Below are 24,222 nucleotides of genomic sequence, written 5' to 3'. Positions count from 1 at the left end.
TATCTCCGTACTTGGCTGATCTCCGTTGAGATTAGCCGCCGTAGCTCTAAAATTCGGTTAGGAAGGAATCATTATTTTAGTGATAAATAAACAACTTGGAATACTGAAATTTGACCAGTATTCTTGTTGTACATTATGGCAATGTCTATCGCTGGCGAACATACGCCGGTTCACTGTAACTATTACCCACCTTTCAAGAAGCAAACGATCCTATACTCCAACGGACTGCCAAACAAGTGACTTGCCACGTGGTGACCTCTCCATACATTACACAAGTCACTAATCGTTAACTACATTACATCCTTTAACCCCAATCCCTGAATAATCTAGGATTACTAGTCTAACCACCGACCCCAACAATCTCTCTAATCCCACATGATCGACGACTTATCGTGTCCCGCGAATCACTTAATCAAATCCCGCGGAGCGGTGGGATGTTTACAAGTTTTCGCCGCGGTCCCGGGGGAGGCGCCCCTTGCGCTCATCCCTTTATTCCCGTTGTCACAAGTGTGACCGATTGTTTTGTTCGTATTTTGTCTATAAGTAGAACAATTAGTTGTTTAAGTGCTGTTCTCGAACCCTTTCTGAACGTGTAAGTTATAATTTGTAATACATAGAGGTAGGAAAGTAAGTCAACTGTCAACGAGACATCGTTGTCTGTAAGTACTGCTTTATATTTGATCTATTTCATCACGTTATACCCGTTAAATGTTGTGTTTACTCTTCTCCTTGTGCGTATATCTAATTCAGATTTCTCATGCATATTGCTGAGTGATTAGAAAAGAAACTTAAGCAATCGTAGTCTCCGATATACGAGTAATCGTTTGTTACATTGATCCTAAATTGTAATTTAGCATGATACAATGATAGATAGATATGACAGTAAGGTAATGATAATTACAACGTTTATAAGGCCCAATATTCGACAAAATCTTAGCCATTTTGAACCTTTGTTGTATGGATTTGTAAACATTCAAACTCGTCCATGTACCATACACGCTTAAATGAGCCTATCTTAGTCCGTTGAGATGACGTCAGTCCCCGCATATTATTTTAAGGTATTCATATTATCAGCATTAAAACAGCTAATTGATTTAATTAAAACTAACAATTTTAATTCGCTCCAAAATCCAGCGCTACACGGCTCGCAGACAAATTGTTTCCCGGGCAATACGGATACTACCCTAGCACTAATGTGTCCAGAACAGTTGACCTCTCTGCTCAGGCCTGTTCCACCGACATCGCCTAATTTTGAAGACGAGCGGGGACCACGCGAGGTCCATATACACTGGCTAATGTCACACACGTAATAAATTGTGTACGGGGTGTTACTGTAGGAGCGTAACGTGTCATTAAGTCGGCAGAATGTGCTGTCAAATTAACAATTACACGGAACCATTGTGCGCTTATGTTAATTAGTGAGTGTGTACGTGTGGGGCACGCACGGAGCGGCGCACGGAGCCGCGCACCTCCGCCACACTGCGCGCTGTGGCGAAACTAAGAGCTTGGTAAAATTTCGGTTTTAATGAAATGTATTTTGTTAAAGGTATTGCACTTCGTTACAGTTTTAAAAGTATTTTATGAGGAGCTAGGTCAACGAACCTTTATGACTGAGTTACTACTTCTTGGTAAGCATCACTGTTTTAGATCTATCACATTTTAATACAGCAGCGCTTATTATAATTTACTTACTAATAGTATTAAATCAATCATTGGCAATCAACATCTACGTGAGATGATTAAGTAGCGTTCGTAGAAGATACGAGGTAGGTACGATATACACCTACGCTGGTGACTTATCAGACCGATTCTAGCCCGAAAGATACGACCACTATTTTGGCAGCGGATTTCTGTATTTGTGTATGGTATCTTTTAACATGGATCCAACGAATTGGGAGGAAGAGGCGGTGGACCGGGTCAGATGGCGTAAATCCGTAGCTGACGGTGTTTCCGCTCACGATAAGGTTGGTTTAAGCAGCTAGCCCACAAGCGCGAAATTCGGCGCAACTACGCCGTTTTACCACCCCCATACACAAATAGTATTAAATAATATAAACAAATGCGAGTAAGGAGGGTAATGATTTATTTCGCCAAAAAGAAATAGGAAGATGGATTTGATGGCCAACAATTTTTGTTTCTAATAGATATTTACAAAAGAGATATTCTTTTATTATAATTTTTTGTTTCATTCATTAGTTTACTCTTCCATTTTTACATTCTTATTCCTACCACATTTGTGATCGTGCAAACATCTTGGATACAAATACCACCAAGTTAAATCAATCGTATTAAGGTTTCCTTCCTCTTCACCGTTATACGTTTCATATACTAACAATCATTACCTTCGAATCATTGTCTCGAGCTGAGATTGATTAGAACCATCGAGCGAGGAGCTCAAGCTCTGATCCCCTGGCCCGGGGCCGCGACAATTACCGGCCCTAATCCGGGAAGTCCCGGTGCTCCCGGTAATGACCGCCTAATCTCCCGCCGCGCTGTCACCGGGCCGAGGGTGCCAATCAATAACTCCAGGCCCACCGGCGCTGCTGTTCAAGAGGTCAATGGAAATCGTCATTAATTTAATTGTGTTTAGAGTCTAAATTTATCTGAGTAATTTATATTTGGGAAGAAAAGTAGTCTACTTGTAATAGAAGAAGTTGTGATTTACTAGTGGTATGTTTTTTTAAGTGATTGACGGACGAGAACGCCGCTATCCTGATGCCCATCATAAATGGGAGTCCGTCTTGATACCAACACTACCTACTTCTGCAGCAAAAATGTTAAATTTGAAAGACTATCATGGATTTAATAAATTACTAGTCAATAATGATTTCTTATGTTATTCTTATGCTGTGTAGCACACGTTGGACATTGTAAAAAAAAATATATTTCGGATTTTTATCGCAATTTTTATATTACGATTTTCTCATGACGTTTCGAGGACTTTGGAGCCTTCATGACCCCCCGTGATCATGGAGACTATAGTCTTCGAAATAAAGTAATATTTATAAATAATAAAATAAAATCTGAAAAATAGTTTTATTTCAATCACTATTACATAACATCACGCATTTTATCCCAGAAAGGGTATGCAGAGGCGCAACTAGGGCACCCACTTTTCGCCAAGTATGTTCCCCGTCCCATGATGTGATAGGGGCCGGGCCTATCGCCATATCGGGCACAAATTCCAGACTCCGGGCTGATATTGAGCAGAAAAACCCAAATATCACTTTGCCCGACCCGGGATTCGAACCCAGGACCTCAGAGCGCTATTGTACCGGACGTGCAATACAACTACGCCACCGAGGCAGTCAATCACTATTTAATATAATAATTCCGTTATCAAAAGGTGATTCGAGAATCATCAGTGTCAAGCGATGATTTTAATTCATTTTGACTACATTATTACTTACGCAGATAAGTGATTACCAAATCTCATTCTATAGAACCTATATTCGCTTACACCTTGCACCCAATGCCCGGGAGTTGATGACGCGCGAGCTATTGTCCGTCGCCAATTGATCGCCCCGGACAACGCTCACAGAGCGACTGATTCTCCCGCATTGATTGCGTTACAACCCTTACAGGAATTAGGGGTGTATTATTATTGATCAATTTGTGTTAAACATTTGTGACTATTGCTGAACCAAATGGTTTATCTTTTATAAATATTTTTGTAAGTGTCTGTCTAGTGTATTTCTGTCACTAAACAGGGTACCATAACTTGAATGAAATTGAAGGTAATTATTTGCATTCATATTTATATTGTATTGCCTTTGTGTAAATAGAATACTATTAGCAACGAACGAATTCATCTCATTATTAATTTTTATGAAAAAAAACCTTTTAACAATTTTTTTGTTATTGAGTAAACCTCTTTGATCAGTTGCTTAAAGACGTAGCTGGCCATAAACAAGAGGCAGACAGAACGATCCATAACTCTAGAACACAACTCAATTACTCAGGTAATGAACGAAACAAACGTAGAGTTGTGTACACCGGCTCTACCGTGATATAATACGCGTAGAGTATTAATTTGCGCAGACAGCTCCGGGATAGAGTTTAATTAACAAATTTAATTAGAAATTAACTGTTTTGTAGAGAGCGAGAGACGCCTCTGTGCGGTCGGGCCCGCCGCGCAGGGTTGCCACAATCAATTTAATATCGTAAATCTTGTTTTTGTTCGTTATAATTAATTTCGAAATATCAATTAATAGCTGAAAATACTTGGCTGATTGATTCAAGTTTTTACCTGAATTAATCAGATTTAGGTTTTTATACCTAATAAGATTCAAAATATTTATAATGACTTGGTATAATATGATTGTATGCAAAAAAAATAATATCTTAGGTAATATAAGAATTAATTTACGAGCATGTTTTATTATGCAAAATATTTGAAATAACAGTATAATGGTGAATTCGCCCCCTACTACTTCATGGGACAATCAAAGGTATACATGTACAAATCTCAAAATACACTATCAAGGATGTAATCTTCACAAAATGTTAAAAGTATAATCATTTATCTATAATAAAGAAATAAATCCTCACTGTGTGACAACCCTATGATTCAGTAGACGAGTAAACAGCGCGCCGGCACTCGCGGTGAATTTGAAAATTTAATTTAGTTCAGTTTTGTTCCCGCTAATTGGTTTGTTTTCCTTGCTTAGTTACTATATCATTGGTTCGGACGTTCGACGGTTCGGCCGCTCGATCGTCCGGCTTTTCGACTGTCCGACTGTCGAATGTCCGGCTGTCCGGCGTCCGTGCGCCGATATATTGCCGATATTAATTAGAATGTTTGAGCGGCTCCGAAGCGAATGCGCCGCGCGAACAAATGCGCGAAATTAGATTTTGTAGCGAGCTATATGTCACGCGTTATGGTTCATTATGGCATGTACTCTGCGAAACATTTGCTAGCATTTTTTAAATTCACTGCCGGGTTTCGATGTTTTAATTCAATGAGAAATTTACTCCAATATAGAAGAGTTTCGATTGATTCCCGTATTATTATCAACCTATTATGAAAGACCTGATTATAATAGCTCATTATTGCAGCCAAGAAACCTACTTCCAAGAAAATAAGTGTTTAATATAACTATCATCAAAATATAAAACAATACAATATATTTTAGTCCTCAACAATTTTGTTGCAGGTGTGGTTCCAAAATCGTCGGGCGAAATGGCGCAAAACGGAGAAGTGTTGGGGCCGGTCGACGATAATGGCGGAGTACGGGCTGTACGGAGCCATGGTGAGGCACTCGCTGCCGCTACCGGAGACCATCCTCAACAGCGCCAAGGAGAACGACTCGGTCGCGCCGTGGCTGCTCGGTGAGTACGCTGGATGAATGGTTACTAGGAATAATACCGCTTAGAAAACCTGTGGTTTCCTTAAATTATTTATGTAGTTTGCATTAGACTATTTTACGATTCTTTTTATATTAAAGGTCAATATATCTTTCCGATCCTTGAATAAAACTAACTTAGTGCCTGTAAATGAATCTAAAAGAACGGGTTTATTTTGATTTAAATCGTTGCAAGTGCTACTTTTAGCTGTTTCTAATTATAATAATGTTTATTTAACTATGGACGATATCTTAATTGAGAATGTTTATTGGTAAAGATGATTACATCAGAGGATTCAGTTCCTCACGCATTTTTTAAATAAAAATATCTGATGGAACAAATCATAAATAAATATAGAATATATATTTGAAGATATATTACAAACATATAATACCAAATAAGTTAAATTGTATACTATTTTATCATTGGCTTAAGTGAACAGTGCACGATTAATCAGAAAGTAGTTAGTACCCTTGAATACACGTTGCTCAAGAGACAAGACACACCTTCTAAGCGATATTATTCTTAAGGCGGTACTTCTCGCGCCGTCAAGATCTTGTGCCTTTGGTAGAGAAAGTAGATTGTTGCGAGTTTATAAGTGTTTGTAGAACATTAAAAACCTTCATTTTTGGAGATATATTTTTAGACAACCTATACTACGTTACTAGCGAGATATTGGTAATATTAAAAAATGACAGTCCACAAACGAATTAAAGAATGGGCTTCGGTTACTCGGGATTGAAATTCAAGCCTGATATGGCGACAAGGTCAACTCCTGTCACATTATGATACGGAAATACGTTCGGCGAAATGTTAGTGCAATAGTTGTTCTTCTACTTAATGTTTCGGGCTTATAGGCTAGGGTATACGGAGCCTAAAGATTGTAATCATGTAAACCTATTCTGGGAAGTCACCATTTTAGATGCGTGGAATAAAATAATTATGATACAAGTAATACTTTCAATTAAATTTTCAAAAACGATAATATGATGTGGAAAATTTAGTCGGCAATACACTTACCACCCAATTGAGACCCACTTAACCGGGCGGTACTATGATCTTACAGAAAGTTAGCCCACAGATTGGGTTGCTGATGTATTTTATGCTGACAGTCTGATTTTCAGCAAGCTAATTTTTTTAAATTGATGGTGATTTATGGCGATTATTGCGATGATTATTACGTAGATTATAACGGTAATAATTACTTATCGTATGATGAAATAGGTGTTAATTTTTTTAGATTTAGATATCTGCCTCGCTGGCGTAGTTGTAATTGCTTACGGTACGACTACCGCACTGAGGTCCTGGGTTCAAATCCCGGGTCGGGCCAAAATAATAGTGACAGAATTTTTTTCCATCTTAAAAAATTACTCAGTCGCTCAGTCAGGAAGTTGCCGATGTGATACCTCTGTGCCTCGGAAAGCATGTAAACCCGTTGGTCATGATGATGACATGATGATCTTTCTTCGGTTATGCCGGATTGTCGTCTCACCGAACTATGAGGGTGAAGAAACAGAGAGTGCTTGTGTATTGCACACACACTTGTGCACTATAATATCTCCTGCGTATTTGGCTGATCTCTGTTGAAATTTGCCGCTGTAGTCGAAATTCGGTTAGAAAGGAATCATAAGATTTAGGTGTAGTACTCTGGATATTCCTGTATAGCTTGTCATCCATGACCATTGTACGGGCTTAAAGTAATATTGTATCGCTCTATACTATATAAAAATTGTGGCATTGTGTTTTTTTTTTTGTCAATAGCACATAAATGTTGTCTCCACAGCGCACGATGTACTTAGTACCTTCTATCTAATAATTCTTCAATAACTCTTATAATCAAACGGTAAATTAGTTAGTTACTATAATAAATTTCACATATGAATATTTATTAACACTTGTGAAAGGCAATATTTTACCAGAAACCAATTGGTTTATTTAAATTATAATCCAAATAAATTATATTCTTATTCATAACTTAGAGAATTGTTTCAGCCGTCGGATTCATTCGATTACAAAATACTGCTATTATGGCACTGAGACTAACTACACGCTGAAACAAAATTAACGTTCCCCTTCTTCCACTTTACTAGATCTTACTCCAATAAGGAATCGGAGATATAGGTACAATTTCCTCAAGGATATAGAAAGCATGTAACATATTTTTACCATTGGCCGCTTGTGTAACATTTACGTCCTCTGCAACTTAAAACCTTTCGTAGTCGAACAACAACAATGACAAATATCATAAAGACCTTTGAAGTATACTACATAGTTTGTATCCAAGTATATTATATTTGAAATAAAACTATTCACGAATTTGATCGCAATGGGTATGTATAGGTTATAATAGGTTATCCGTAAATAATTTTATTTCAATGTTCAACATTCGTGTAAACATAAGAAATCATTATATAATATACTTATTGTGAAAAATCAACATAGTGGCTCGTTATCTATGTTGCCAGGAGTTTAACTATACTTGCAAATGTTGTCTCTAGTTATATAAATATTAAAAATCAACGTTACTTATAACAATTATTATTGTTATGTCACCAGTCATTTTATTTAAAACTTCCCAATTTACAAATCCAATGCCTAGTTTTATTGTATTTGTATGTGTGTATTTTGTATTAGACTTTTATGTATTTTATTTATTGTGTCTATGTGTTATTTTTAGTAGATGTTTTCCTAATATATGTTTGTGTACTGTTTTAAATATAATTTTTTTATAAATTAATAGTTATTGGCAATAAATCCAGTCTCAGAGCGAAATATTTAATAACAAAAAGCTCTACATTTTGAAATTACATTTAAAACTTGATTAAAACTCTACACTTTGCAATTATAATCTCTTGACAAAGCAAGCAGTAAAACTGCAATGCTAAATCGGGTGCTGATCCCAGTTCTCACGAGAATGATTTTGTTCAAGAGTCGAGAGCCGTGACGGATGAGGGGCGCCCGTAGCGGCCGTCCGCGGGCCGACCACCTCGCCTCGGTGAGTCAACACCACTACCAGGACCATTGGACACTTGAACAAAATCATTGCATGGTGTAGGACTCTAATTACCAAGCTTATTACCCTGGCTAATTGGCTGGATACTAGCAAAATATCTCTATCAACTAATTATTAAGGCAATTACGGCGCGAATTCTTTAATTGGCTGAAAAATGCAATATGCTTGCTTGGACTTGGAATTTTTTATAAATTTCCATGTTTTAGTTAGCGTTTAACTGTCATATACATTAAATTGGCTGATATCGCGTTAACTTTGGTTGGTTTTACTCTTATCAAGATAGTTAATTGTATTATTTATGTTTTATTATATTTTTGCTTGTTTATGCATGTGATTAATGCTCTGTATGTTGTTCATATTATAAATTTATTTATTTATCTTATTTTACAACCCATAATTGGCTCTAGTTCTTAAGGAATAGTAAATTAAAATTTTAAGTTAAAGAATACTGTGGTGAAAAAGATTGAAAGAAATGCTGAGAACATAGTTAAAAACGGGTCAGGAAAGGTATTTATCGAGCGCATGTGGACGGTGCGGCTAGAAGGGAGCATCCAAAGAAAACGTACACTAATCAAATAAATGATCTCCGAAAAGGCCAGGTGAGGCACCTTAACCCAAGAAAATGTATGAGGTGCTATGAGTGTAGTTAATGCGAAAAGGTGAGTTAAGATCATAGCATATGGTCCTCCATAGTCTACCTACCTCTACGGGATGAGGGTATGAGTGCGTATGTATGTTAATGGCCCTAAATTTGTTAAAAATATTTATGAAATTCCGCGATTTGCCTGAATAAACTTTAAATAACTGAAGTCTATATGTATTTTTATTAGTTATTACTAGCGATAAAGAGTTTTCCGAGATAAAAAACCCGCTATACAATTTCCCGGGATAGTAAGTAGCCTATAACCTTCCCAAGGTCTTAAAGCATCTCAATACCAAATTTCATAAAAATCCGTTTAGTAAATTTTGAGACAATCGATCACAGGCAGACAGACAGCATTTGGGGACTTTGTCTTGTAATGTGTATTATTATAATTGTTTTTTATGTACCTTTAGCGACATAAAGTTTTCTACAAGACAATACGAAAGACAAGAATAATGAGTATTCGTAAAGCTAAATACAATAAAGTTATTGAAACAAAAAATGTCATCGTAAGGTCCTTGTACTTAAACAAAATTTACTTAGAAATAAATAAAACCCCAGACAGAAACTACATCATATCATAATTTAATATTAGTCAGACGCGAGCGTATATATATAAATTATGTTTGTTTGTCCCAAAACCGACTGTAATAGTAAGAAATAAAATTCTCCTGAAACTCGAGCCAAGTACTCTACTAGACCATAAATCCTTTACAGCCCACGACAAAACAAAGCTACGTATAATTTTTAATCTCGACAACAGAGATGTTCATTTTTCGCCGCGCTGGAAAGTACTCCACCGACTCTACTTAACAATGGACAATAGACTTTACCACCCCGACATAAGAGCTACAGATGCGATAGTGTCTGTTCACGCCTACAAGGGATAATAGACTTTATCTCGTTGTCGTAAGAGCCATGTGGACGTAGAGACGTGTCTGAGAAGAAAAGCATTTGTTTTGATGCGTGAGGTTGTTTCCCGAATGTAAAATGTTTTGCTTGACAAGTGTGTTTGTGAGATTTTTCAGTGGATATGGCAATCGCTTTTCAAGTATGTCGTTGGCAAATACACAATAGTCTGTTTATTTTAATATTTATCGTAACATGTTTTACTAGGTGGTAGGTTTGTTTATTTGTACAGCGAAGCAGCTACATACAAATACTGTTGTGTTCTAGTTTGAGGGACATTGTAGCCAGTGTAATAACCGGCCTTTTTGAGATCTCAAATTGAATCTCTCAGGATGATGAGCACTTCTACATATCATGAAGTTTTTTGCAATAAAATTTGAGGTGTCTTCGTTGATTTGACCATCTCGTTATTAAGTAGTATAAAAATAGATATTTAAATTGTCAACTTGTATTAGACAATGTGATGAAAGTCTATAAAGAAAATCTGATTTTAATCTGAAATTTACTTAGACATTTTTACTTAGAATGTCAGCCTTCTAATCCAGTTCATTGTTAACTTATCTCTACCTTTTTTAATCAAACAATGTATTTGTAAGAGTCCTAGGCTACAAAAAAAGTTCTACATTACCAATGATAATTTTCGTGCAGTGTGTATTATTTGAAGTTTTTGTTCTATGACTTTCTCAGTAAATCAGATTATTTATGACAAATATTTTTTTATAAATCTTGTAAAAGAATACTTTTCTAAGCTAAAATGGAGCTGTTAATATTTAGTTTAATAACTATTTTAATAGAAGTCGTAAATTTTTATTGTTGTGTTCATTCGGAGTTTTATGCTGCCCCTTGGAAGCTAACATTTAGAACTTCCTACATAATTCTTATAAAATATTGTTATAATTTGTATTTGTACTATTTTAAAATAACTTATTTTGACTTTGAAATGTAAATATCATACGATTGGTAAATGTGACAAGGTCATTATAATTTATTAAATGATCCTGTGTAATTTATTAAATTATGAGAACCTTTTATTAAATTATAATTTAGATAGAGTTATTGATAAACAATTTTATGGTCTAATTATAATTATTTTAAATCTTTTAATATTTAAAAAAAAGACTAACTTTGGTAATTTATGAGTATCATGCTAAACAATCATTATAAAACAAAATCTACAACCAACCTCGTAGCCGTAGATGATTCGTAGACACTCGTAGCAGGGGTCTACGATGGGTCTACGAGCACTTAAAAATCATAATTGCATATTGAAACACAAACGACGTTAATCAGTACATAGCGTGCGGGCAACTCATAAATTAAATTTAAATACCAAAGTCGCGCCACAAAAACATGGTAAACGACATCTGGAGATATGAATTAATAAAGCCTAAGTTCTCCCCTTAAGGCTGCGCTGGGGCGCGCGTCCCCGCGGAGGGGGCGCCGGCCGCGCGCCGGCCTGATGGGGGGGTCGGGCGCGGGGACAGGGGAGCGCGGCGCCGAGCGGGCCGCGGGGAGGGGCGGGCGCGGCAAGATGGCGGCCGCATTGTCTAAGGCTTGATTAACGCGGATTTAAGGGCTGGCACGCGGCGCGTACATATTAATTATGTACTTAGTTGTAGTGCGCGGTTTTTCAGAGTGTATTTACGCGGTCCCGGGCCCCACGCCCCGCCTCTCCACCCCGCTACTATTTATTATGATTACATAATGCCTACCTGTCAACTCTAGATAGGTTTTGTGCGCTTTTGTGACATTTTATTCGTTAGTTTAACTATCTAATTATTTTTAATTTAGATTCTTCTTTTTATAAAATCAGGTGCGGAATCTGATCTAATAGTAGTAAGGAATGTTTTCCTAAATTGATAATATAATTAAATAAATAAGTTATTAAAGCCTTTAATTATAATAACAACCCACTAATTTTAGGATTTCAAGGCTCTTATTTCAGATAGCTTTGGTTACAATACGTTATATTGAAATTTAATTATAACACTTATTTAAGATTCCACATTAGTTACTTAGTTTGAGAGTACTTAATTATTTTTAAATTATCTTTAAAATCTTACATTTATTAATCAATTATCAAACCTGTTTTGATTATTGATAGCTATCAAAAAGAAATCGTACATAGAAAATTTTCAAAACAATCAAGAAAGTAAAGCACCTCGAACATTCTAACTCCACTTAAATTCCGAGCTATCAAGAACTTAACAAATGACACTAATGTATCAATTAGACAACACGACATCAAAGCCATGCCGTTGATAACATTTAAAAGCCGCACTCGGATGCATCACAGGATCTTTCTGAATTATCTTCCTATTACCCACTCGCTTTGTACGCTACTCTTTCATCTCACGGCCAAATGACAGCTTCAAAACCATTATGTGGAGAGAAAAATGTACGAAACAAAGTGCTGTGTCTAATATTATATGATTGTTGGTGCTTCTAACGCCGTAATGCGAGATACGACGCATTTGTGCCACTCACAACTAGAAAAGTGACTGGAGAGGTAACATTTGAAGTGTTGGTGACGGTTAAATTGCTAATCTATAATTGAAGGGGTAGTATTGAGAAAACACTTTTAAATTGAGCAATTTCTGGGGAAAACGGTCGTGTATTGATGAATAAGAATGGAGTTATAGCTGACTAGTTTCGCGGGATGCTTATGTTCTCGGAGAATCTACCTCAAATAATATTTGCATATATTATATAATATATGCAAATAATATTTGCACAGTGGTATTTATTGCTAACAGAATAAAAGATTCACGATTAAATCTTCATTTAATAATGCTACCTATTATTTGTAACGCCAGCGTGAAAAGCTCTTCCATGAATAAAGGTTAATAAATCAACATGAATTATATTCCACGTCACTCAGCGACAGTGCAAATTACTAGTTATAAATATCTTTATGATCTACAGAAGCTTCAAAAATTACGCCCTAAAATTACTCAGAATATTATCAACTGAAGCTGCTTATAATTAATTATGCATACGTTAAAATAGATAGATTTGTATTTAAATGTCCATGGCTCTAAATATTTCTTTATTATTGTTGAAATATCACTAGAGGTTAAAATAAGTTGTGCATGGATTGGAGATCACGATATTACTCAAATTTTACGTAAATCAATAAAATTACACCCAAGTCATTCAAACTCCAGATGCCACGCGAAAATATAAGCTTTGTATCGTCATTATCATCATTTTAACATTGATAAAAAAATCCTTTTTTATTGAAGGAGGTTTATCGCTACTTCACTGAATAAGTTCGTAACTTTTAAATTATAAGCGACCTATAATATTGAATGATTTCGTTATAATATATAGTCTAAATCTATATCGAAAATATCGTGTATCGAATTAGTATTAATCATATACTTTTTCTTTAATTTTATTATACGTCCAAAGGAGACATGCTTTAAATTAACTTATGCTAGTTTTTATTTGATTATCTTTATTTCAATTCAAACGTAGAAATATTTTTGTAATTTTAATATATTATGTAGAGCAATATAATATTATACAAACAGAGAACAGACATGGATGTAAACCTATACACGAATGTCGAGCCATCACATACATGATCCATATCTCCAATTAGTTAAGCAGAAGCATACCTAGTGATTATGTTGCAGTTTAATGAGGAAACGAGCATACAGCTCGCCTGATGGTAAGTGATACCACTGCTCATAAACAGTAGCAACACCATACAGGACTTCAAATTACAAAGCATTGTGTAACATTTCACTAATCGCCCCATGGCTGTAATCCTTGATTTAAAGACATAAGTTTGATTATTTTCTCCGAGGATCAACTCATTTGATATATTCAAAGGTAAGGAAAGCGCAAGAGAATAAAATGAAATAGATACATCTTAAAATAAAGTAGATAGATCCTAGATTCTTATAAATAATGATTTTTTTAACGATTCGTCTTCTGTCAAAATATATAGCCTTTAAACAGTCAAATTATGTTTTACTTTACGGTATAGTTATATTATTATTTTGTTTTGATAGTCATACTTGAATATCTGAAGAAATATGAACGCAACCTCCTTGTTGATGTAATTTATTGTGACTACAAAGGTTTCTTCTAAAAACAAAACTGTACGCTCTGTCTTCTTTCACGCTTCAACTCGTGTAATTTCCTAATAAAAACTAACTCCGTTTATATAAGATAATTTATTATTTAATCAATATCATTATGCGATTGATCGTATTCTAGAATTTCCTAAGTGCATTTTTATTGACTATTTATTGTCAACCAGCGACATCTAAGCAATATTCTGTTTTAGTTTAAACTTAGCAATTATATATTGTATATTACTGGAAACAGCACTGCACCGTACTGCCTAAGCATTATTGTACAATTGAAAGTTATGCATGCTCCTGTCTTAATAGTGCTTAATGCTAGACCTGATGTTAACAATCAATCTGGCTAAAACTGGTCATTTATATTATGTATAAAAACGTAGGATTTTAGCAAGCTCGGCAAATTGTGTTGTGTATTCGCATCGAGTGTTCTCTTTGACAACTCAACCGAGAACTTATGTAAGTATGATCATAGATCTTTGGTATTTACCCATTTGTTTATATAAAAGCATTAAAATGTATTAAAACTAACCTTACTATCTTAGCACTCGACTAATTTGGTTGGTAATTTAGCGAACAGTGCGCGAGTAAATCATGTGGATTTATACGTGTTTAGCGGTTGTTCGGTTGTGTTAATGGGTAAACTTCTGTCCGGCGCTAATGCTGGCCCTGGACCGCCCCGACTCGCCCCGGCTCGACCCAGACCGCACTAAACCGCGAAGGAACAAATCAAACCGTTGTTTTGCGCTGATGACCAGTTAACTTCTCTGGGCGTTTAAATGTTTACGGTCATTCTGGTTAATGTACTTTTATCCTTTACCAATAGAACTTATTAATCAGTGTTTATGATTGGATAAGCATGCGATTGTCGTACATAAAATTATTTGGAACGCTGAAATGTAATACTGATTAATATTTATTGATAGACCTACTTGGTAAAAATCATAATGATTTACTAATTAATATGTTATTATCCGATAGTAATTAATACTCCGGGATTTATTATTCCTATAAAATACATATATGTTACTACTACACATGCTCTAGTGAAGATTTTGCAAAAAAAATTAAAAGGATATAATAGATCTATCTACATCAATGACCAAAGGTCTACATAACACGGTTCTTATCGGCTTCATTTACCTTTGTAAAATGAAGGTATAGTTACTGTAATTTATTTTATACGTATTTATTATGTTCACTTGGGAATGCCTACGATCAGCAGATAACGGTAATAGTCTCATTAATTGATAGTTGATCCTTATTTATACTAAAATTTGTAAAATTATCCGTTTCACTCTCAAAATCTTCACAATTAGTGTATACCTCACGCTTTCTAATACATGTTCTAACTAATACAATGTTTATAGAGACTACTTCATTTGAAATTTTGTAATCTAATTCTTGGATGGAATGAATTAATTAAAGAAGTTTCTATGTCAAAACCTGGCTAATAATTAAGAAGTTTATAACAATATAATAACAATGATATCAGCCTTGTATTATATACTGTCCCACTACAGGTTTCGAGCCTCCTCTACTACTGAGAGAGATTAGGCCTTAATCCACCACGCTGGCCTAGTGCGGATTGGTAGACCCTCGAAATTCCTATCAAGTATTTTTCAGGTATACAGGTTTCCTCACGATGTTTCCCTTCACCATTAGAGCAAGCGAAAATTCACAAAGAATACACAGATTACGTTAGAAAAGTCAGAGGTGTGTGCCCTTGGATTTTGAACCTGCGGATGATTTAGATTAAGAAGTTTACGCGAGATTAATTAAACCGCCAATAAACACCCAACTAAAGCTGCAGGGTTGAGAAAATGTACTGTTGTGTGTTGTGTGTTGTGTGTGTATGTGTTAATTATTCTAATTAGTTTATATGTCCTAGTATCTCGTGAAAATATTTTTTGGATGTTTGGATGTTTGTGAGAAGATAACGCAGACACTGCTAAATATATTGGAAATTTGGCACACAGATAAACCAAATCCCAGAGCGAAATACCATCCTAGAAAAGCATAGTAGAACTTATATTCTAACAAAACTTTCACACAGAGTAGCAAAAAATAAATTTGTTCCAACGTATAGTGCAGATTTTCTTATTAAAATATTTGATAGTATCTTAGACATAGTAGACTCCTAAATGATGTCACTTATCCGTTCAATTGTCGGAGTATGTTTATTGCCTGCACGTGGAATATGTGCGTGGCGTCGTGCAAGCGGCGAGCGGCGCGCGGCGCGCCTGCACATCCCGCGCGCCATAACATTGAATATTCAGGGCGCTCCGAGCCAAGCTGTAAAAATCTCATAAAATTACCGCCACTCATATTAAACGCACGCTCTTCGGACTCCCTCGCGTCAATGTGTTTGCAGTTTATTTGACACTAAGCAATGCTCGCGGTTCGACTCGTATCAAAATATTTTTATAGAAAACGTCCCAAAGTGCACTTTTCAAGATATTAATCCAGGAGCTAGCCTATCTGTGTCATCACTAACATCTGAAAATGAAGTCTTTCGCATTTATAACATTAATAATATTCATTCAGTTAAATGGTCAGCAAGCGACTTAAGCGTCTGTTCATTTAATTATGAAGTTTGTTATCAATTTGTTTTCAACCTACAAATACCAAATTTATATTTTCAATTATAAATTCGAATTACTCAAAGAATATCTATAAACACATTATAATTTCTTCTCACATTCACTATACTCAAGTAATAGACAACATCAAACTTAAATCAACATATAAAAAGAATTCAAACTCAATAACAGCTTAAAGAAAACAAACGCATATTCCTTTTAACCCTCAAACTTTGAATATTAATGCGCGGCGACGCTACGGAATAATTCCACGGCCGCCATCCCTCATGTCAACCCGTCGGTATGTAGTTTGCGTTGACGCGTTTCGAGGGGCCGCTTGTACCACACGTACGCGATTATTCAATTTGTATTTTCACTGTGGCATTTTATTTGTAATGATGTTTTAAAATTATCGCTAGACTAGATGCGTGAATACACCTCAACTATTGTCAGAACTACGAATTTCAACTACGCTCGATGATTTCGTTCTGAGATGACTATTGACTTCTTAATAAATGTTGCGAGTCAAACAGTGAACTGTCAAATAAATCGTTATAATCGTCTAATATGTTAAAAGGCAAAGTCTTTACTTGAACATTTAAAACAACAATGAAACACGAACCACCTACATATTTCACCACTATGAAATGCTAGTATCAAATATAATGTAAAAATACTTGGTTGTATAGAAAACCTCACACCGTAAGCTATGCTCCCAAATAAATAATAATCAAATTTGTACTATCTACATCAATTGTATACGAATTGTTAAGTGACGAATAACATTTGAAAAACAACAGCATTTCTTGGCGGTAGAAATAGACAAAGTAGCATCTACCATCTACCCAGACTCGTGCGATAGGTATCTCGTAATGAGAGTTATGTACACCATGTAGTTTTATGTCATTTTGATATTACGCTAAAAAATGAAGCCACATATTCTTTCTCTCTATCTTTACCTCTGCTAGCATTGTGTTAAAAATTGCGTGAATAACGAATATTTTCACCACAAATCCCAGTTTTAGTTTTCAATGTTTTTGATGATTTTTAGCTTAGTACGAATATCGTGTGTGCGTAATTGTATTTCTGACTAAAAGTGTGATGTTGCCGCTGCGATGAATTTTCTTAGCGGTGCCATCAGGGCATCTAAAATTAAAATTACTTATTATTGATATTTATTTTGCTAGAGACTTTATTTATTTAATAGGTATTTTACATCAACAATTCAAGGAACTTATTGTAAAGTTTTATTTTCAATAAAATAAGTATGCGATTTCATTTAGTAAAGCAATGTCTAAATGACTTTGTATACATCCGTGTTGCAATACTACGTTGTGAGTTCCGATTTTGCAGATGTAAATACAATGCGCGGCGAGATTTCATAAAATTATATTTACTTTGTTGCATATTCCGGTTTTACTATAACAACAATCCCAAGTCCCACCGGTACATTACCAAATTATTTTGAGTTTGCTTCCGTGCGGTTTTGCTTGGTTGATTTTAAATATTTTTATAATGTCGGTATAATATAAATGTTTGCGCTTTGAGTCCAAAGCAATATCAATTTATGTAGTTTATAATTCAAATACCGGTTGATAAACAATATAGGTGGAACATTTACTTAAAGAGCAGTTTAGTATCTACTCGATATAGATGCTTAATTACTAACCTTCCGTTTATAAATATTGCACCTTCTAGAACCCTAAATACTTATTAAAGTTAATTTAATAGTTGTTCCTATCACAGGAAAATCGGCTTCAATGAGGAAATATTAAAAAAAATCTTATAGTTCATCATCGATAGTTAACTTTAGTAACCAATATATTTAAAAAGGTTACTTCTATTCAGAAACACTCACGTCTATTGCCTTGTAACAAAAGTTTAATTTTACTTCGATTCAAATAAATGTATATAATTTTTATCCATAAACGAAAAAGTGAATCTATTGCTAAGGTAATATGTCTTTAGCGATCCATTGAAACTGGACCAGTAGTGAATATTGACCCAAACCATAATTATATTGTTAACGTGCATCCCAATAGTACATTAAAGGTTCCAAAAATAGTCTTAAAATTCATTAAATCTTGTAGTTTAATGTTAAATAGTTAACATGACGCGCTCGATAGAAACGAGGACATCGATTCCATTCTCAAAAGGAATAACATTACATAATCGTCAATTATTAAATAGATATCGTCAAACACGGAAAATAACCTAGTTTGACGTTGTCAGTACAGGAAATAGGTTCCATATTTACCATAACACAGCGAGAGTTTTTATTTTCCTGGTTGGGATATATTGACAAACTCTATTGTACTGATATTGTAGACACAACCAGTAAATCTATATTTCACTATCAGATCCACGCCGTATCACGCCAGCACATTTCAAATTCGAGACGCTTGCGTGTCCTTCGAATAAAAAATATCGCATGCATTTCATAGACAAAAGGCAGCCACAAAGGTAGCTTAACTAATTTCAAATTTCCTATACAATATACATGTTAAGTTTTTTTTGGAGTTTTGAAATAGTCAGCTATGTGGATGATTGTACTAAGACTAAGAAAGAAGTAGGTACATTGAAAAGTTAGTCAGCGTAGTAGTCGCTTTCCGGTCACAACCAGTATTAATATTTATTTATTTCTTTATATTTTCATTTTACTTATATCTAAGGCGAACCTAATGCCTTGCCCTTCTCCGGTAATGAATCTGTTTTTGGTACGTTCCCTTACACTAGCAAATGATTTACAAACACAATTACTAAATAAATATGGATTAAAGCAATCTTACCAGTGAACATGATATTTATTGAACGTTGTATTGTTGGCATGACAGGCATGCACCGCAAGTCGTTAGAGGCGGCCCGGCACCTGAAGGAGTCGGGCTCGGAGCGCGAGGGGTCGGAGCCGGAACCTGACCGCGCCACCTCCGCATCACCGCACCACCACGACAACCAGGTAACATTCATATCCTTACGCATTACTCTTGGCATATTGGTCAAAATATTTGCGTCCTTTGGGTAAAGAATGTCTTTAAAGGTAAAGAATGATATTATGTCCTTTATGTCCAAGTTGATGCTACATTAGACAAATATTCACTTAAATGACTCATTTAGAATAGTCACCAATACCTCCGTTGTATAATTCTCACCAACACAAAAACCAGGTCAGTCACATCACGAATGTTTTGACTTGTTTAGAAAAAAAATTTGTAAAACAGTTTCATAACCGCGCACTAATGATTTCTTCTGTGAACACGAATCTTAGTTTTACACATTTAAACAAAACTCTTTGAATCCTCTTTTTTCTGAAGTTTTTAGGCTTCAGGATCAAATGGCGCGGAGTAAGGGTGTCCGAAACGTTAACATTACTATAACTACCTTCGTTTTAAAATACCACAACGTTTTAAAAAGTAATCATTGTGACGTTCCGATATACGCTGAAAAATTCAGTTAATTAAATCGGAACTGAAACGAACATTCAACCCAAATGTTTAGGTAATTGTAATTTACGCTTTTTTTATTTACTCAGAATAATATTAATAATATTAGATATTAATTAGCAACACCTTGGTGATATATTTAATAGTAATAGGTAGATAATTAATTTCCGATTAATTATTTACTATAAATATATTATTTTTTCTTTAGTATTTTAACTAGCGCAAAATAATGTTTTGACTAATTCAAGAAATTTAGATTTTAATTTTAAGCATAATTGTTAACGTAATATATTAAATTCCGGCTAGAATAATCATTAAACTCGCTTGTTGTTATTAAACTCACTTATTGTTGGCAACATCATTGGCAATAACACTGATGATACAATGGTGCTACAGTTTTAAATAAAGAACATGTTACATTTGAAAAGGATGTTACTATGATTTGATTACCATAAGATTTTTTTTCAGGTACAATATCACGATTCTGTGGGTTCTTAGTAAATCGCAGGACTTAAATGCTACCAAACGGAGATTATCATAGTTTTAATAACACGTTATTCTCCGTACTTATATCTATACTTTTAAATAAATCAATTCGAAATTATAAAATCATTTCACACTTACATTTTTATAAAATATTAATTAATGTCCATTCAGATAGGCTTTCATCAGCCATTTTTTTTTTCATCTGCATCAATCCATTTGTCTAATTAACTACAAAAATAAACACATATACATGTAAATAATTATTATTTACTTACCTAAAGTCAATATCGCTACACTCCTTAGCATCATACATTAATATTTTTCAGTCTATAATCTCTGCGCATCTTTTTCAACCTTAACCATTGTGACAAAAAACTAAGTTCACAAGCTTTTGAGTAGTATCTCACAAGAAAGTCGTGTCATTGTGAGGTGATGCAGAATTTCCGACGTTTTCTTTCCTTTGACATTTTCTTTTTAAATATTTCTACATGAGACGTAACGTTTATATTACACTCAATATATATACAAAAATATGAGTAGTTACATAAAATATACTCAAGTAGGTACAGAATAATTAATGCTAGACATGGGCGCCGAGAAGAGGTGCTAGAGGGTGAATTGCACCTCCCTGTCTAGGTTTAAACAAAAAATAAATCACTCAATAAATCTGCAACAATGGGTAAAGCGTATTCAAATGATCGCGTGATAGGAATTAAAATAAAATTAATTATATTATGTAGTAAAGTGTGTAGATGCAGATGCTTCACCCTAAAAGTAATCGTGGCAAGGCACATGAAGTAACCATGTGTTTTAATTAATCACAACCACTTAGTTACTTTTTAATATATCATAGGTAGTTAAATAAATTTGAGGTGAATTATAATTTAAGTGTGTTGAATATGAAGTGTTCACGAAAATTTATTTGAGTTTATCTTTTTTCACAAATGACAATGTCATCAATTTTATTAAATTCCAATGAAGTATAAGAATGACAATGTCATCAATTTTATTAAATTCCAATGAAGTATAAGCGGCGATAGCCTAGTTGGGTGTGGAACGGACTGCCGAGACGAATGTCCGCAGGTTCAAATCCCAAGGGCAACACACCTCTGATTTTTCTAATAAATTAAGTGTGTATTCTTTGTGAATTATCGCTTGCTTTAACGGTGAAGGAAAACATCGTGAGGAAACCTGCATACCTGAGAAGTTCTCTATAGGAATTTCGAGGGTGTGTGAAGTCTACCAATCCGCACTAGGCCAGCGTGGTGGACTAAGGCCTAATCCCTCTCAGTAGTAGAGGAGGCCCGTGCTCAGCAGTGGGCAAGTATATAATACAGGGCTGATATTATTATATTATTATTATAAGAATAAACGACTTTTAATTCGCCACCCATTTTATTTCATATTAATCTTAAACGTCGACTTCGTGACAATTCCTCCAGAACAGTGAAATCCTAACTCACAAATGTGGTTTACAGGCGCAGAGTTCGCCAGCCAGCAGCACGACGGCGTCGTCGTCGGCCAAGGGGCGCGCGTCCCCCGAGCCGGGCCGGGAGGTGTACGAGGACCCCGAGGCGTTCCGGAACAACAGCATCGCGTGCCTGCGGGCCAAGGCGCAGGAGCACCAGGCCCGGTTACTAAACAATAACCTACTACTACAGGTAACATGCCTAAATACTAAGTCATATAATAATCGATAAGTACATGATGTTAAGTAATCTTTGGCCGTCTTTTTTGACGTCATAATTTGAGCTTAAGTCATCAATGTAATCTTGATCTGACAAAAAATGAAGTAATAATGTGTGACTCTAAGATTCGGGACTTGAGTAACGGCTTCGCTGTCCACGGAAGCCTGTCCACCGGCGCTGTTGACATGAGTGGTTGGCCGCAGGTGCGCGGGCTGGCGCGCACGCCGGCGGGCGCGTGCGAGGAGGAGGGTCCGGGCGACATCGACGTGGGCACGGAGCCGCCGCCGCTGGCTGCGCCCGCGCATCACCACCTCTACTGACGCGAGCACGGACTCGGCCCAGTGTCACGAACTCAAGTGTAATTATGTACATTGACGTATTTAAATGTCTCGTTTTCGTGCAATACATTTAGTTAAGTATTTATCTATGTAGCCGGTGTTAGACGAGTTGTATATACCCCGTGCACTTTGCACCATCAGTTCGAGCTGACAGTTTTGTGTCACTTTTAAAGTACCGAGGTTGGACATTAACTTTATCATCAAGACTCATCATTATTGACGATAAAACAAGATTGTCAGTCTAACTGATCGTGCGTAGCCACCCTAATCTAACTGATCGGTTCTGAAGACTTCAGATTTCATTCAATGGTATTTTCTCTTGATAGCTTTGTTCATTAAAGTAATTGGTAATATAATTGTTAGCGAGCCTGATGTCTTCAGCATCGATGTCCTTGGGGCACGAGAGAGCGACAAGTTGATGTAGATCAACATGATTTGAGACTCTATCGTTTATAAGACGGTCTTATAACTTCGTTATTTTTTATACGAAGCTATAATATATGTCTTAATTCTTTTTAATAATTATTGATATTAAGAGACAATAAACGAAATAAAAGTAATTATATCAATACTTAAAACAAATATGACAGTTAGTAAAAAGTCGAAAGGAAAGTAGGTAGTTAAGTTTTTAAATTATATGCCATTAAACCTCTTCTTTTTTTAATTTTATTTTTTATTGCATCAAGCCGTCTTGTACAACGCGAGGGTCGAGGAAATGGTCGCTATCTCGTGTCCACTGTATAAACCGTAACTTATGGTTATTATTGTGCCCCGCTGTAGTTATAAGATTTCGAGGCAACAATGAGACTATGTAAATCGTTTAGACTAATGTTAACTCGATGATAATTTTATAAGTTGTCGCATGCCTAATGGGAATTGCCTTATTTTTGTGATGCTGGCTGTATTATCAAATTATTCGGAAAAAATGTTTGACAATGCCTAATATTTTGTAAATAATACTGTCAAATATCTGAATCTTATTATTGTGTTGCATTTGAACTAAATTATATCGGAATCATAATTTATGGACCAAAATTTAACTTCTAAAATACCATAAAAATTATATCTACCGTCAGCTTCACAAAATGGCCGAGTTCAACGAAATGTCGAACTCTATCGATCTAAACAAATAACGAAATAACACATCGAAGACATTCCAATGAAGACTATTGTTAAAAACATATTTTCTTAAATAAGTTTCAATATACAATGTAATAACTAGGACTTTCTCCTTAACAACACAATTTTATGTGGATAATTATGTACTTACTTGTAGAATCTCGTTCGCTTTGCCAAACACAAAAATAAACATGTTACGTTTCTGTTAACGCAGTCATATATCTGCTTTTGTTTTTGTTTTTGACAAAAGCGACATCTTATTTCGTTTCAAAGTTAAGAAAAATACACTAAGCTGTATTAAATTGTAAAATAATTAAATGAATCCAATTTTGTCACATTTCAATGTATCCGTTGTTAATGTGTGGTACTTACAGAGTTGAGAATACTTAGGCGGCATAGAATTGTATTATATATTTATTGAACACGTGAAACGGAACGTAAGTAATGAGACAAATTCATCGTAATGTTTAAGAATTATTCCGATGAAATAAACAAACTGTATAAATTATCATTTTGTAGTTTCATTTTGGATCATTTTAGTCTTATTTTTTTATGATATAG

General features: G+C 35.2%; 1 protein-coding gene across 1 annotated transcript in view; it reads left to right on the top strand.

The window, feature by feature from the left end:
• Positions 1–24,166, top strand: part of LOC115446169 (visual system homeobox 2) — an 83,668-nt gene extending 59,502 nt beyond the window's left edge. Inside the window, exons 6-9 of the mRNA XM_037437688.1 lie at positions 5,157–5,331; positions 19,425–19,546; positions 21,995–22,177; positions 22,330–24,166. Of these exons, the coding sequence (XP_037293585.1) occupies positions 5,157–5,331; positions 19,425–19,546; positions 21,995–22,177; positions 22,330–22,524 (675 nt within the window). The 3' untranslated portion in view covers positions 22,525–24,166. The remainder of the gene's footprint in view (positions 1–5,156; positions 5,332–19,424; positions 19,547–21,994; positions 22,178–22,329) is intronic.
• The last annotated feature ends 56 nt before the right edge of the window (positions 24,167–24,222 follow it).

The sequence above is a fragment of the Manduca sexta genome, chromosome 11 (assembly GCF_014839805.1).
Source record: "Manduca sexta isolate Smith_Timp_Sample1 chromosome 11, JHU_Msex_v1.0, whole genome shotgun sequence".
In the NCBI taxonomy this organism is placed as follows: domain Eukaryota; kingdom Metazoa; phylum Arthropoda; class Insecta; order Lepidoptera; family Sphingidae; genus Manduca; species Manduca sexta.
The sequence above is the reverse complement of the archived record's forward strand: the minus strand, read 5'-3'. Positions and strand labels throughout refer to the sequence as shown.